Consider the following 16,342-nt stretch of genomic DNA (forward strand, 5'->3'; position numbering starts at 1 on the left):
AGTGGGAGGGGGATAGATTTCTCCATCTCCCACTGCTGATCCTTAGTTCCTGCTAATCCCCTGGACCACAACACTCTGAGGAAGGGACTTGAGAAAGGGGTGTGGGAAGCAGAAAAATGGGGTGGAACAGGGGTGTGGTTTGGGGGAAAGGGTGGAGCAGGGCAGGAAGAGGCAGGATGGGGTGTAGTGAGGTGTGGCCATCCCCTGCCCTGGAAGCAGAGGAGTTCTCTCTGAAGCCGTGGTGGACAGAGCCAGAGCATTTTTGCACCCTTCCCCTGCAAATTGACATGCAAGGCAGGAAGTGCCAGAGGTGGATCATGGAGCTCATTAAAAGGGCAGTCTCTGAGCAGATGAGGGACCCAAGGCCTGTGTCCTGAGACTAGAAGCTGAACAGATTGCAGGCTGGCCAGAGCTGATGGCCAACCCCTCTAACCCGACCCAGGAGAATATCTTGAGCTGTTGCTGGCCCATTATCTGGAGGACTTAGAAGTGTCCAGGCCTCTGGACCTGTCACACACTTACTACCTAGAGGGCATAGACCTGCCTGAACTCCCTAATGACCCTGAATGGACCTGAGTACCAGTGGAGGTGGAGGCAGAAAGTAGCTCTGGGGCAGCCCTATCTGAGCTTAGTTAGTGTGTTGCAGCCTGGATCTGCACTGACTGGCAGCGAGTGACAGCTACTGTTAGAGCCCCAGGCTGGGGCGCAATGGAGTGAGTGGGCCTGTTCCCTCCTGCCCCTCCTTTACTGGGTGGCAGTCTTCCCCTTCTTCAGACCTGCACTGGACTATTTGTCTGCTTAGCCCTGCTGAGAAGAGCTGAGCCCTATCATGACTGCTATCCCACCCTGAACCAGAGCGGTTCACTGACTGCTTGTCTGCTCAGCCCTGCTAAGGGGAGCTGAACCCCGCATTACCAGGGCAGGCTTATTACTGACTGTTGCTCCACCCTGTGGAGAGGAGTCTGAGCCCTATTGATTGCTGCCTATCCTGACCCAGGGCTGGCTTATGTACTGATTGTAGTAAGGTATTGTGGCCTTCCCCTTCCCCGGAAGGTTGAACCCTAACATACACCTCTACATGGGGGCAAGGCCTTTGTCAAAGAGGGGGCTGTTCCAGGCCCCACACCCTCCTGGGACAGTCCTGTTTATAGCTCACGCCACAGAAGCTTGTATTTGATGTGGTGAAATTAGAGGACAGGGACTCAAAGCAGGGTTGAAGAGTGTGATGTTGTAGGAATAGGGCACACATATGATCTTACCAACCACATAGACTAGGAAAAGACAAGATTGTAGTCATTATAGTCAAGGTGTGAAATAGCCTGTGTCAGGCCTGATCCCCACTCTGACACTCAGAGTACAACAGGTGAGGGGCTGCAAGAGAACATAAAAATACTTTGCCTCTATGGTTTTGCTTAAAAAGCGCTCCAAGGTCACAGAGTCCCTAACTCTGCGGGGTAGCTGCTACCACCAAGTGAGAAACTCCCTCCGCCTCAAAACCCGGGAAGACACACTTGAATGTCTTCCTATGGGGCAACTCCAAGCTTCTCCCCTCACCCCTTTAGGAGACAGCTTGAAAACAAAAGAAATAAATTAAGCTACAATCCAATAACTGACCTTTTGGTCTATGCACAAATATACAGATGCTCTAGGACACAGGAATCAAATGATGGCCTTAAAAAGAGTAATTATTAACAAAACAAAAGATGAAAAATACCAAAAAAGTAAATATGCATACTTGATTCCTTAATTTTTTTTCTTTTTGGTCCTCTGTACTTATAAATGTCAGTCTGTATTGGAAATGAAATTGATCTGAAGAAGTGGGTCTGTCCCACAAAAGCTCCTCACCAAATAAATCATTTTGTTAATCTTTAAAGTGCTCCATTTCTGCTGCTTTGGTTTGTTGGAGTACAGACTAACACGGCTACCTCTCTGTTACTATTGATTGCTTGGTGTTACCGAGCAACACAACAAAACAAAAAGGGTTAGAGCACAGAGAATTACTTCTCTGGGATTCAGTTAAGCCATTACAGAGTACAGGGGAAATACATCAACCAGCCTAAAATGTCCCACACCAAATCCAAAATAAAAATAACCTGATTGTGTCTAACTAAACATTTCCTTCCTACTTATATATCTATGTACCCAGATTATGATGTGGCCTGGATATTTACTTAATTCATTAAGCCTGATTACAATAAAGAATCTTGGTCTCTCTGTGCTCCAGCCACAGAACAAAGACACACTCAGCCTGCAACTGCTTTAGTTCAAAATGATCCCTCTCTCCCCCCATTGGCTCACCTGACTGCGTGCCAACAGAGAACCTGTTCTCTCTGGGGCTATGTCTACACTAGAGAGGTTTGTCGACAAAACACCAGTTTTGAGCTATGTCTGCACAAAAGCGATTTGTTGACAGAAGTTACTGTCAGAAGACATCTTCTGACAAAACTTCTGTTGACAGATCATGTCCACACACAAAAGTGCATTGAAAAAGTGATCCGCTCTGTCAACAAGAGAGCAGCCAGATTGCCCGGCTACTCTCTCAGACAGAACTGCCAACTGGAAGCTCAGCAAACAGGGCTGCCCGGTGAACAGGAATCCCTGTCTGTCAAAAGAGGGCGCACAGAACATCCACATGGCTTTTTTGTCAACAGAATCGGTCGACAAAGGAGTTATGCCTTGTGGAGGAGAGGCAGAAGGTTGTCAATGAAAGTGCTGAGTTTTGTCAACAGTATGTTGATAGAATGCATTTTATGTGTGGACATGCCATGGTGTTTGTCAACAAAACTCTCTAGTGTAGAGAGTATAATGTAGACACAGCCATATAGAAAGAAACAGAAAAATACAGACACAGCATAGGATGTTGATCTAATGAGGGGACAGAGTTAATAAGATATAGACTAAGCCTAGGTAACTAGACTGATGTTGGTGTGGCACACAGAGGAAAAGTGAAAGGGGAAGTCTTGGCAGAGTAATGAGGAGCTCAGTTTTGGCTATGCTGAGTTTGTTGTTTGTTATTCAAATAGAAGTGTAAGAAAAATGGGCCAAGATCTGGGACTGGGCTGAGGAAGACTGATCCAAAGTGGAGAAAGAGATTTGAGAGTAACTGGTGATTACAAAGTTATCAAAGCCATGTGAAGGGTAAAATATTGTTATGGTATAAAGGAAGATTCGGAGAAACTTTCCCAATATAAACTATATTTAAACTAACATGGTTCTGTTAAAGTCAGTGAAAATTGGGAAGCTCCAAATTTAAAGTTCCCATAGCCTCTGTAACTTGGGCATTTTACAAGTACATATAGAGATTTTTGGCACCTTTCTTATACATCTGTGTACTAGGCAGTGTTCTTTGACAGAAGCGTGTGCTCATGTGGATAGAGGTAAATGTATAGCTTAATATTTATGCATGTTATCAGGGAACTGAGTTACATGGGGGGCAGGGGGGCAAATGTTACTGATGTGTCTAGACCTTTACATTTTAATTTCATTAAGCTATTTTTGGGACCTAATTTAGAACTTTAGTTCTGGAGCAGTGTTTCTTCAAACAAGTGCTATTCAGCCTTTCCAGACTACTGTACTTTTGCAGGGGTCAGATTTGTTTTGCATACCACCAAGTTACACCTCACTTAAAAACTACTTACTTACAAAAACATGCAAAAATATCACAGAAGACTACTACTGAAAACTTGCTGGCTTTCTACCATCTTATGACATAAATGAATTGGAATAGAAATATGTTACTTATATTTCAGCGTAAGGCATATGAAGCAGTAGAAACAAGTCACTGTCCGAATGAACTTTTAGATTTTACTGACTTAACTAGTGTTTTTATGTAGCCTGTTGTAAAACTAGGAAAATAGCAATATGTTTTAATGTACACCCAAGAATGCCTCCAAGATACACGTACCCCTGGTTGAAAAACACTGTTCTGGAGACAGCAACGAAGGGTCCTGTGGCACCTTATAGACTAACAGAAAAGTTCTGAGCATGAGCTTTCATGAGCACAGACTCACTTCATCAGATGCTGGTCATAGAAATCTGCAGGGCCAGGTATAAATAAGCCAGAGCAAGGCTGGGGATAACAAGGTTAGCTCAGTCAGGAAGGGTGAGGCTTAATACCAGCAGTTGATCTAGAGGTGTGAACACCAAGGGAGGGGGAAGCAGCTTTTGTATTTAGCCAGCCATTCAGTCTTTGTTTAAGCCTGAGCTGAGGGTGTCTTATTTGCAGATGAATTGTAGCTCAGCAATTTCTCTTTGGAGTCTGGTCCTGAAATTTTTTTGCTGTAGGATAGCTACTTTTAAGTCTGCTACTGTGTGGCCCAGGAGATAGAAGTGCTCTCCTACGGGTTTTTGTATATTGCCATTTCTGATATCTGATTTGTGTGCGTTTTTTCTTTTACGTAGAGACTGTCCAGTTTGTCCGATGTATATAGCAGAGGGGCATTGCTGGCACATGATGGCATAAATTATATTGGTAGATGTGCAGCTGAATGAACTCATGATGGTGTGGCTGATCTGGTTAGGTCCTGTAATGGTGTTGCTGGTGTAGATATGTGGGCAGAGCTGGCAATGAGGTTTGCTGCATGGATGGGTCCCTGAGTTAGAGTGACTGTGGTGCGGTGTATCGTTGCTGGTTAGGATTTGCTTCAGGTTGGCAGGTTGTCTGTGGGCAAGGACTGGTCTGCCTCCCAAGGCCTGTGAAAGTAGGGGATCATTGTCCAGGATGGGTTGTAAATCCCTGATGATGCACTGTAGAGGTTTTAGCTGAGGACTGTAGGTGATGGCTAGTGGTGTTCTGTTGGTTTCTCTCTTGGGCTTGCCCTGTAGTAAGAGGCTTTGTGGCACACGTCCGGCTCTGTTGATCTGTTTTTTCACTTCCTCGGGTGGGTATTGCAGTTTCAAGAATGCTTGGTAGAGATCCTGTAGGTGTTTGTCTCTGTCGGAGGGGTTGGAGTAAATGTGGTTATATCTTAGTGCTTGGCTGTAGACAATGGACCGTGTGGTATGTCTGGGATGGAAGCTGGAGGCATGAAGGTAGGCGTAGCGGTCAGTGGGTTTACAGTACAGGGTGGTATTGATGTGGCCATTGTGTATTAGCACCGTGGTGTCCAGGAAGTGGATCTCCTGTGTGGACTGTTCCAGGCTGAGGATGATGTTGGGGTGAAAGTTGTTGAAGTCTGTTCTGTTCTGGAGAATTTACCCAACTGTGGTAAGGATATTTTAAACATGAGATAAGGAAGTAGTCATTCAAATCCAAATACACTATCAGTATTGATATTGGGTATGTGTTTATAGAGGGCTGGGTACACATGTTGCTGTGCACATAGTTATGGTATTTTGATCTGTGTGGCAAACAGCTTGTATTTAAATAAACTTACCACGTCATGAAGGTTTCTGTAGTGGGGAAGAGGGCTGGACTAGGCACCTGTCACAGTGTGAGATTGTGGTGAGACTTTCTGCAGCTGGGATATGGTTCAAATCCCTGGAATTTATTAGCAGAGTGCGGGGAAGTTTGGAGCATCTCTGCAGCTGAGTGAAGAGCCAGGTTAGTATTTGTCCAATTAAATACTTGACTTTTTGGAAGTTATATACAGTGTTGTAGCCCTGGTGGCTGCAGCATATTAAAGAGACAACATGGGTGAGGTAATATATTTTTATTGGGCCAACTTCTGTTGCTGAGGGAAACAAGCATTCCAGCCTTCTGAAGAAGAGCTCTGTGTGGCTTGAAAGTTTGTCTCTCTCACTAGCAGAAGTTGGTCCAATAAATGATTACCTCACCTTGTTTCTTTGGGAGCTGTGAACACAGTTGTGTATCTGGTGTAATTCATTCCCATCTCTGACACCTGTCCCTGACTTAAGGTTGACCCTGGCACACATCTCTCTACAGTGTGCCAGGTTGTAGCCCTTTTTCTAGCTCCTCCACAACCTTCTTTTGAGGTTTTGGCTGCACTTTACCCCACACCTTTTTATATATGTACACTCCACATGTGTCCCCATGAAGTCAGGAGACCACCTCTTCATTCTCTTCCTGTTGCTGTATGATACTGGGAGAAGGATGCTGAATGGGGACATACTCTGAGATTGCCGGCACAAAATCTCTTCCCCCCACTTTATTTTACACATTTGGCAAAGTTCCTATGGGCAGCATTTGCTGGCTCCTTAGACACCTTTGAGAAACACTGGATGCTGTGTGCAGTTCTCTGCTTGATGCCCTTCACTTGAACTTTGATTTTTGTACCTTAGACTTCACTCTTCTCCCTGTGTAATCAATAGCTGTCCCACCTGATCTGTTGAACCCTGGGTTTAGGACTCGTCACCGTAGGCTCAGGGAGGAACCTTCTGATAAAGGCTGTCTCTAGCCAAGCCTTTCTAAGAATTTAGTAGGGTTTGTTTCTTTGAGACTTACAGTAAACCCTTTCATATCCTGCAGCCCCAGGCCTGGGAGGTTGCAAGGTATTCAAATATTCTGGATAATACAGAGGTATACTTTGCAATAAATAACACTGAAGAGAAACAAGCTTAGATATTAAGAAAAAATGTATGTGGAGTATTGATATATTTGCTTTCACTGTACAGTACTTACGTAAAATGTAACTAAAATTAACTTATGGTTAAAATGCCGGTTACTTGAGAGTTCCAAATGATAGAATGCAGGATATGAAAGAGTTCAGTGTAGTAAGAGGGCTTGCTTAATAGTTGGGTCAAGTTTGATCAGGGCTTCTGTCACTTGAGTGAAAGCTGGGTTTGGAGGCAGTTTTGGAGGGAGGGTCCCCTGGTCCTACCTGCTGCCTTGAGTGATTTACACCAGACCAGGAGTGCAGCAAATCCAGAACAGCTTCCAGAGGCTCAAGCTCCATGGCTACTGATATGGCCCCCTGGCCTCAAGCATGTGGTGTCTCCATGGGCTGCCCCCTCCCGGAGCACCTTTGCAGCCAGTGGGAAGCTATAGGGGCAGTGCCCCTGAACAGTAGTGCATGGAGACCCTAGCAGCAGCTGACAGAGGGGAGTGCCCCAGGTAAGTGCTGTCCACTGCAGCCCCTGCACCTCCCCATGTCCCCTCACAGAGACTGCACCTCCCGAGACCCCCAACCTCCTCTTCCACCCCAGCCCACAGCCTGCACCTAGTGTCTGTCTCAGAGCTGCACCCTAGACTCTCCCACCACCCCGCCCTCACCCCCTCTTGCCCAACTCAGAGCAACACCAAGGTCGGAGGCGGAGCGGTGCAGGCCTGGGCCTTTCGGAGGGAGGGCAGTGCCCGGCCACGGAGGCGCTGGGGAGGGGGAAGGGCTGTCGCGCGGCGCCCCTGGGAGCGGCGCGGGCGGCTGCCGCGCAGAGGCCCCCTGTAGGAGCGCGAGGCGGGGCGGGCGGGGCGGAGCGGTTCCGCGGGACGCCGGGCGGCGCCGGCGGAGGCTGCCTGTCAGTGGGAGCCGCGGGTCGCCGCCGGGTGCGCGGGAGATGAGGCTCAAGCCCAGCAGCGCGGTGACATTTCTGTGCCTCAGCGCCGCCTGCTCCTTGGTCGGCTTCACCGCCTGGAGGCGGAGCGGAGGTGAGAGCCGCGGGGCGCCCTCGCGCCTGGCTGCGGGGTCCAGTGCCAACGGCCGCCCGGCTTCCCGCTCCGCCACACTGGGGCAGGGAGGGAGCCGCGAGGCGCTCCGCCGTCCCCCCGGCCGCGGCGGTGCTGCTGACACGGCACAGGTGCAGCGCCTGGCACCTGCTTAACCCCGCGCCTGCCGCCCGGGGACTGGAGCGGATGGTCCGGTGTGTGTGTGTGGGGGGGGGTGTTCCTGCGGGACCAGGGTGCTGATGGCGGGTGTGTGTGTGTGTGGGGGGTGTTCCTGCGGGACCAGGGTGCTGATGGCGGGTGGGGGGGGGGGGTGTTCCTGCGGGACCAGGCTGCTGATGGCGGGTGTGGGGGTGGGTGGGGTGTTCCTGCGGGACCAGCATGTGTGCACTTAAAACGCGGTTTTAATACTTTGGATGTGATCTGCGGCTGCTGCCCAAGGCATGTGCTGGCTTCAGCCTGCTGATAACTTGTTCCCCTTGACCTCAGCTGCAAAGTGGGACTCAGCGCTTCAGAAAAAGCCAGTGCCTCAGTTTTCCTGCCTCCCGCCTTGGTAATCTTCACACCCCCTCCTGCTGGGGGTAGGGGTAAGGGTTACACACAGGGGTTCTGCGGGGTTCTCTTTTGTAGTAATTGCTTCCTGCCATGCACCACTCCCCTTTCCCAGAGGAAGAGAACATATCCTTGTTAGTGTTCACTCTGTTCTTCTGTCCATGGGCAGAATAAACTTTATGGGGATGTGCACCACCAGGAGAACGTATGCTGCTGGCCGTGGGTGCTTTGCTAATCAGCTGGGTGGCACCACAATCTTTCCTAGGTGGCTGCCCAAGCATTCTGCTTACAGGGAACACTGATACTCGTTAATTATTGTCCATATGAAAATTAAGGCTCGGGGATAAAGCTGTTTAAGAGGTCAAATTGGAAGTTAGCTGCTAATTAGTAACTGTTTACAGGAAAATGTTTGCATTGTGGGAAAATATTTGCATTGCACAGTCTATACTGACTTCTCTGGAACTGATTATTTTCATTTAAACCATTGTGCTTGGAAGTCAATGGAGCTATTCACCATTTCACAGTGGGGTAACAGCCCAGTCTTGCTTCTACTATTGAACTTCCATGGCTTCAGGGTCCAACCTTCTGTGCTTATGCATCATAGAACCCAGTGCTCCAAATGGTTAAGCAAGTATGCAATTTTATACATATGATCAGTTTTATACATGGGTATCAGAGAGGTAGCCGTGTTAGTCTGTATCTTCCAAAGCAACAAGTCCTGTGGCATCTTATAGACTAACAAACATTTTGGAGTATAAGCTTTCATGGGTAAAGACCTGCTTTGTCAGATGCATGAGTGGGCGGGGGGGGGGGGCGCAGGGGAGGTTCAGAGGAGGATTTAAAGAGTGGGTCTCAGTAAAGGGGAGGGCCAGAGCTGACAAGGTCTATTCAGTCAGGGTGGAAATGGCCCATTATCAAACATCAAGAGAGGGGAAAACAAGTCAGTTCATTGGGGGGATAGTGACAGAGAGGAAGCCGTGCTAGTCTATACACTATCAAAACAAAAAGCAGTCAAGTAGCACACTGGGGGGATGTGCCCCATTGTCAGATGCTAATGTGGAGGTGTGAACATCAAGAGCAGAGAAACTGCTTTTGTAATGGGCCAACCACTCCCAGTCTCTGTTCAATCCTTGATTAATGGAGTCAAATTTGCGCAGGAATTGCAGCAGAGAAATTTCTGAGGAGGATTTCCATCACACAGGGGTCCAATGCCGCAATGCTGTGGCTTTTGAGCGGCTGTTGAAGGGCCTGACTGGCTGGGCCCACCCCACTTGCACCCCAGTCCACATCCAGTCAAAAGTAAAAGAACACAGTTGGGGTATTGCAAGGCTCAGGATGTGGCCGGGTGATCAGGGGCAGCTCCCACAAGCTGCCCTACTATAAGGAGCTCCACTGGGGCCAAAGGAGTCTGGACCCCCAGTCGTTGTGCTGAATACAGCTGAGGCCAACGCTGAGGCAGACACGACGGAGGGCAAGAAGCACCCGCGACTGGCACCTAGCACTAGGTGCCTGCAGATGGCATGGCGACTCAACCCCAGCAGTGATGATGAGGGCTCAAGCGAGGGGGCCCTGGTCACTGACATGCCATCAGGGCTGTCCAGCCAGGCACCATCTGCCCGTGCTTCGCCCGACTTCCTGGAGGGACCCACAGGTAGGTGGCATGCATGCCAGCTGCCCCAGGGCCTGGGGGGGAGGGGCCGTTGGGTCCTGCCCAGCATGGCTGCAGGCCTCCCACATGGCTGCCAGCCCTGGTGCATGAGGACTCCAAATGGCTACACTGCCCGGGCCCAGGTGGGCTGATGCATAGCACTCAGTACCATGTGGCTGGGACAGCACAGTGGGATGGCCAGCTGTGCAGGGACTGGGCAGCAGTGGGGGGTGGAGCCAGCACCCTTAGCACCCATGTGGGGAACCCCAGGACATGGGCATCGCAGGGCCCTCAGGATGGGAGGGTGCACGGGGACACAGGGTCCTGCATCTGGAGCTAATGGCGCATTCCCCTCTCTCCTTCTGTCTCCACAGCTCCTGCAGCCAGCAACTGGACCAGCCCCACCACCGAAGGTGAGGGGGAGCGGCCCAGGCCCCGAGCAGGACCTGTGCAGGGCCACCACTGGGCCATCCGCTGGTGCCACCAGGGTGGGGAGAAGACGAGGGATGCTGCCCACACCGCAGTCCTGCGGGATCTTACCGGCGTGCTGTGGGTGTGGCTCGCCATGGAGTGGCAGGCCTGGGACCGGGTTGCAGCATATCTTAATGCCCTGACTCAGGCTGTGCTAGCCTCAGCCTCTGCTTCCTTCCAAGCCACTCCCACACCCACCCATCCCACTCCCATCCAACCATCCCCTGTCACACAGCCGTCCTCCTGCCTCATCCCCACCAACCTCCCCCCCACCCCAGTCCCCCGGTCAGCCTCCCCCTGTCCGTCCTCCTCTGCTTTGGTCCCCCCGCCCACCCAACCCCCACAGCGACCCCCCCCCATGTGCCTGACCTTGCTGCCCTGGTCCTGACCCACCTGCCCCCAGCCAGCCTCATACAGCTGGCTCTTATGTTGCTGGCCAGGTCTGGCCAGGAGGAGGCCATGCCCCAACTCCCCACTCCCTTCATTCCAAACCCCGGGAGCCCGAAGGGGCCTCACCCCAGCTGTGCCCCTACCTCTCCATTCTGCCAGCCCTCGCCCAGCTGTGATGGGGCCCCCAGACACGGAGTGGAAGGGGCAGGCAAGGGCAATGGGGATCCCAGCTCTTGACTCCCTTCAATGGGTAGAGCCCCCCAACCCAACCCTCAGCCTTCCCAGGGCTTGGAGGGTACCCACCTGGGGCTGCAATGCCCCTGTATATAGTTCCCCATAGCCCCCCACCTTCACAGTTCCACCCACTGTATATAGTTCCCTGCAGTTGGCACAGGCACAGACCCCAGTCAGATGAAATTAAAGAGTTTATTGTTCAGTTTAACCCGAGTCCCCTGTGCATGTGTGGGGGTTGCGGTGGGGTGTATGTGCAGGGTGCGGGGGTGGTTACTGCAGTCTTTGCTTGAAGGCCTGGCACAGGGCATTCTGTACTTGCACCTGGTCCTGCTGAGCCTGGTGGCACAGGGTGGCAGGGAGCTGCTCGTACCCACGCCCCACCTCGATGGCCCACTCCTGCACAAATGGCACGTCCTTTGCCTCTAGCAGGTTGTGCAGGGTGCGGCAGGCGCTGATGACCACCAGAAGGCTGTGTAGGCCCACCTCCAGCCTGGTGAGGAGGCATCGGAAGTGCCCCTTCAAGTGGCCAAATGCCCACTCAACTGCACTGCAGGCCTGGTTCAGCCGCTCACTAGAAGCGTCCTGGCTAGGCTGCGTGTGTCCTGTCTATGGCCTCATCAGCCAGGCCTGCAGGGGGTAGGCTGCATCCGCCACAATGCAGGGTGGCATTGTGGTGTCCCCAACATGGAGCTCCCGCCGGGGGATGAAGGTCCCTTCAGCCATACAGTGGCCCAGCCCCAAGTTCCGGAACACCCTGGCATCATGGGCGTAGCCGGACCAGCCCATGCAGATATCCTGCAAGTGACTGTTGGCGTTGATGAGCACCTGCAGGATCACAGAGTGTTAGCCCTTGCAGTTTACATTGGTCCTGCCCCTGTGCTCTGGGGCCCTGATGGTCATGTATGTGCCATCCAGGGCCCCAAAGCAGTTCAGGAAGCCCAACTCGAACTCCTGGATGATGGTGTCCAGGTCCCCAACATGGATCAGCTGCCACAGGAGGACCCTGCTGATGGCCCCGACAACCTGCAGTGTGTGGGGCGGGGGCGTGCTTATGAGTGTGGGGTGGATGCAGTTTGCCCACCTCCTTGGGGCCTCCGTCCCTGCCCCATCCCTGTCCCTAGTGAGGACCATCCCACTCATCCCTGATGGCGCCCCTTGCCGGTGTGCCCTCTGGCCCCTGCATGTGGTGGGGGTGTGACACAGGTATGACTTACCTCTTTGAGGACAGCCCCAACAGTGGCAATGCCCACCCCAAACTGGTGGCTGATGGATCGGTGACTGTCCGGAGTGGACAGTTTCCAGAGGGTGATGGACACCCTCCTCTGGAGCGGGAGTGCCGGCCTCATGTGGGTGTTGCGGTGCTGGAGGACTAGGGTGATCCAGGGGCACAGCTCCAGGAACGTTCCCTTGGTCATCCTAAAGTTCTGTAGCCACCAGTCATCACCTTAGTCCTCCTGTACCAGCTGGTCCCACCAGTTGCTGATGGTGGGTAAGCCCCAGAAGTGGTGGGTGACCTGAGGGACCGGGTGGGGACGTAACACCCTGAGGATGGCCTCTAGGAGGGTGGCGAGGAGGGTGGCCACCCGGAGCCGCTAGTGCACGGTGATGAGGACCATGGCCAGTGCGCCAGCTACAGGCTCGATGGGAGCTGCTCGGGGTCCATGGGGGCCCAGGGTGCCTCCTCTGCTCTCCATCAGTCTGAGTGCCTGGGGATAGGTAGCCACCCCTCAGCATATGCAGGCTGAAGCTTGGGGTGGGGGGCCCTTTAAAGCAACGGCTGACGGCAGCCCTGGTGATGTTAAGTTTCGAAAGCTGTCCTTTCGAAAGGGAGTTGTAGTGTAGTTGCAACCTTGGGGAGATTAGAAGAAAAAGGGGGTGTGACATTATTTTTGTGCTGCCTGATTTTTTTAACAGTATGTTATAAAATTGTTTCTTTCTTTTGTCAAAGGCACCTAGGTGTTCAGACAGGTGCCTGGTGTGATTTTTCTGTGTTCCAAGAACAAATAAATAAAATTTACAATTACTTTACTCTGATGTGATTGCCAAAATGCCAGTTCACGGTTGACATTTTGGGTCAAGGTGACACTGGAGTATTCAAAGAAATGTAAGGAGAGAGACAGTAAGTGTGAGAGAGATAACAAGAAGTAGAGACCATGTGTTCTGTTGGTGGTTTTCCGTTCCCCTCTCTTCAGTTTCATTATTGATTCTTCCTTGTCTTACTGACTTTTTAATACAGTCTTGATGCATTGGCCATGAACAAATATAATCTTACAATGGCAATTTAAATTAAATTTAGGAAAATCTTGTATGATAAGAGCATAGAAAATAGTTGTTAAATAGTATCGAGATACACATTGTAAACCCTGTACAGTAATTAAGAAAAATCCTCTAATTACAAGATGATTAGAGCAGAAGCAGCTAGGGCTGCTGTACGGGGAAGAGAAGGGAAAAATGGGTCCTATCGGGGTCATCTGTTCCCTATTGCAACAGTCCTCAGATTTAGGGATGTTAAATAGTTAACCAGTACAATAAGCATGATCAGCCACGTGGTGGGATCCCATGGCTGCAGTGGGCTAGGTGACAAGCCTTAAGTTTAAATGGTTAATTGGTTAAGTCTTAGCATTAATCTAATGTCCCTATTCAGGATTCAGAATTGTGCATGCACTCTCCCTCCTTCCCACAAATCTGGAGTCTCTAGGATACTAGCTGTTCCTTTCCTGCCCCTGCTATGTGGCCTTGAGGGAGAACTGCACAAGAACCAGTTAAAGATCACAGCAGTTAAAGGCCAAAGCAGGGATCTCTAATTTGTCAGAGAACTTTAGATTTTTATCTGAACTTTCTCTGCACTGTGCTGATTTTCTGGCTGCTTTCTCCTACCCGCCCACCACCCCCCATGAGCAAAGAAGGAAACTAAATATAGGTTAACTTAAACTAGTGTAATATTATTAAGATTTGTGCACTGCTTTGTCCATAATTGATGCCTAGAGCCCCCCTCCCCCCGCTGTCCCTTTAGTGACAAGTTTTTCCTCTGATTTGACTTGTTTTTTGCTCTTTTGATAAGTACTGTTGATACTGGGCCATTTCCACCTTGCTGAATAGACCTTGTCGGCTCTGGCCCTCCCTCTTACTGGGACCCCACTCTTTAAATACCCCTCTGAAACCACCCCACAACTCATGCACTTGATGAAGCAGGTCTTTGCCCATGAAAGCTTATGCTCCAAAATATCTGTTAGTCTATAAGGTGCCACAGGACTTCTTGTTCTCAAAGTTTCTAGAACATAGCCAAATTGGAGTTTTGTCTTTATGGATCCAGCTGAGTTTCTGATAGCCTGAGAACGGTCACTCCCCCCAGCTGCCTGTGCAGATAACTAAACTATCACTTTCTGTCACCTGTCTCTGAGTCTAGCAAACTCTCTTGCTCTGAAGTCTCCCTCCCTCCCTGTGGGGTGTGCCTGACAAGTGTCTCCTGTTCCTTTAAATCACTTGTCCTTCATGTGTTGTCACCACATATGACCTGGGTACGATTCTACCTCTATAACTCCTTTTGCCCATGCCTTTTGATCCTTTGCCTCTTCAGGGTCTGCCACTGTCAGAAGACAGGATACTGGGCTGCATGGACTTTTGGCCTGACCCGGTATTACCCTTCTTATGACTCAAGCTGGTGGTACTCCAGGAAAGGGGCATCTTGTTGTTGTTGTTGTTGTTGTTGTTTCAGTGTATCATGCTTGATGTTGGGAACTTACCCAGTCCCATACAACATCCAGCCTTGTGACCTGTATGAGTTCAGCTACTGTAACCAAATGTGAACAGAACTAGGGCAACAAATTTCTGATTGTATGTAGTGCTTTCACACCCACTGGAGCTGTCTTATTTTTCCATTGCCTTGGTCTTGTTGGGATTTGTTTTCACTTTCTCTGCTATAAGCAAAGGTTTTAAATGTCACCTCACACTGCATTGGTCACCTTTTTTGGAATGAATATTATGTTCTTCTCTTTCTTCTCTTTGCATTGCTGGAGAAATGCTTGTCACTTCCTGTCATGGTCTTGTTCAGCTTATGTATCATTACTCCCTTCACTTACAATGGGAATGTTCTTTCCAATTACTTAAACCCCAGGAAATCTTTTGAGTGCTTGTTTCTTCTCTGGAACTCCTCTGATTTTGAGCTTATGGCCATTGACATGTACAGCTATCTGCAGTGACCAAAGGCAAAGCTTGTCAGCTTTCTATACTCTTTATCCAGACTTATGTATCAAAACCCATTCCTTTCATCAGAGGCAATACAGATTTCCTGTTTGAAAAGTTGTGGCAAGATGTCATCCCTTGTGGGCAGTGGCTTAGTGGCATCTTTTCCATTTCTAGTTCAGTGGCTTTGCATTTAACTTCAGATGGCTTTTTTGCCACCCAGGCCCATACTGCTTCTGCAAGATGTAGTGGGCTCTAGAAGTACTATGATGCCCCTGCTCTGCAAAGTTTAAAGCACCTTACATACTGGATTTCACAGTGACATTGGAATTTTCCTTCATGATAAGCACACAGGTTCCACTCTGAGGTCTGTTTTCAGTTGTAGCTTTCCTGAAGGCGTCCATCACTTTTGAAAACTTCCCATATACTTTTAAAATTGTCTCCATTATCAGTGGGCCTCCTTTTGCTTGTTGTACCACAACTGTAAAATTCTGATGCTGCACCCTGATGAGATCCACAGCTTGTATGGCTTTATTTCCCAAAGGGGTCTGCGATGCTTATCCACCACCACAAATGTCAATTATTTTGCAGGTTAGTTACTCTGAGGTCATGTTTTCCCATAGACTCCATTTTGCTCCCATTGCATAAGTTCAGAAGAAAAGTATAGCTGGTAAGAAATTGATGAGTTGAGGCAGTTTCCACTGAAAATCCACTTTTTTGGACAAAAACTGAAATATGTTGGCTCTGAAATGTTGCCAATATGCTTAATGGTAGTTGTCATTCAGATGCATTGTAGTCCACTTCTGTCAGACTCATCCTTCTGTAGACGTCATGGTCTCCCTTTTTGCTGAGTGGTTTTCATGTGCCTGGGGAGCTTGACCCACAGGAGAGAATAGGAACAAGAGGCACATGAAGTACAGGTCCCGTGTGGTACCATGGTGGTATTTCAGAACTGAAACATTCTCGTTTTCAATTTTCAGGGTTCTTTACATCAATTGCACATGGAAGGCAAAAACTTTAATTGAAATTTTAGGTTAATCTAACCCACAGCTTTCCATTGAAAAATAGTTTTCATTGACAACTTTCAACCACCAATGCAAATTTTTTCAGTTATATTTTAAAGAATGGAGTAGAATGACTTGCTGCAAATTACGCTGCATTTTGATTCCCTGTTGGTGTTTATTTGCATACTTTATTTTCTTGATCCTAACTTTCCTCTTAGCTCATAAACTGTTTTCACATCCTGCTCATCCTGCAATATCCAGGTCCAATCTTTAGCAGTGTAAGTGGGCATAGCTATAATTACT

At 49.5% G+C, this 16,342-nt stretch overlaps 1 protein-coding gene across 2 annotated transcripts in view; it reads left to right on the forward strand.

The window, feature by feature from the left end:
• The first annotated feature begins 7,377 nt into the window (after positions 1 to 7,377).
• The window catches only part of MGAT4D (MGAT4 family member D), a 92,133-nt gene continuing 83,168 nt past the window's right edge, over positions 7,378 to 16,342 (forward strand). For both annotated transcript variants that reach the window (XM_074993280.1, XM_074993281.1), the window contains exon 1: positions 7,378 to 7,543. In XM_074993280.1, coding sequence (XP_074849381.1) covers positions 7,453 to 7,543 — 91 coding nt within the window. In that variant the 5' untranslated portion in view covers positions 7,378 to 7,452. The remainder of the gene's footprint in view (positions 7,544 to 16,342) is intronic.

This window comes from Carettochelys insculpta, chromosome 4 (assembly GCF_033958435.1).
Source record: "Carettochelys insculpta isolate YL-2023 chromosome 4, ASM3395843v1, whole genome shotgun sequence".
NCBI classification, from domain to species: Eukaryota; Metazoa; Chordata; order Testudines; family Carettochelyidae; genus Carettochelys; species Carettochelys insculpta.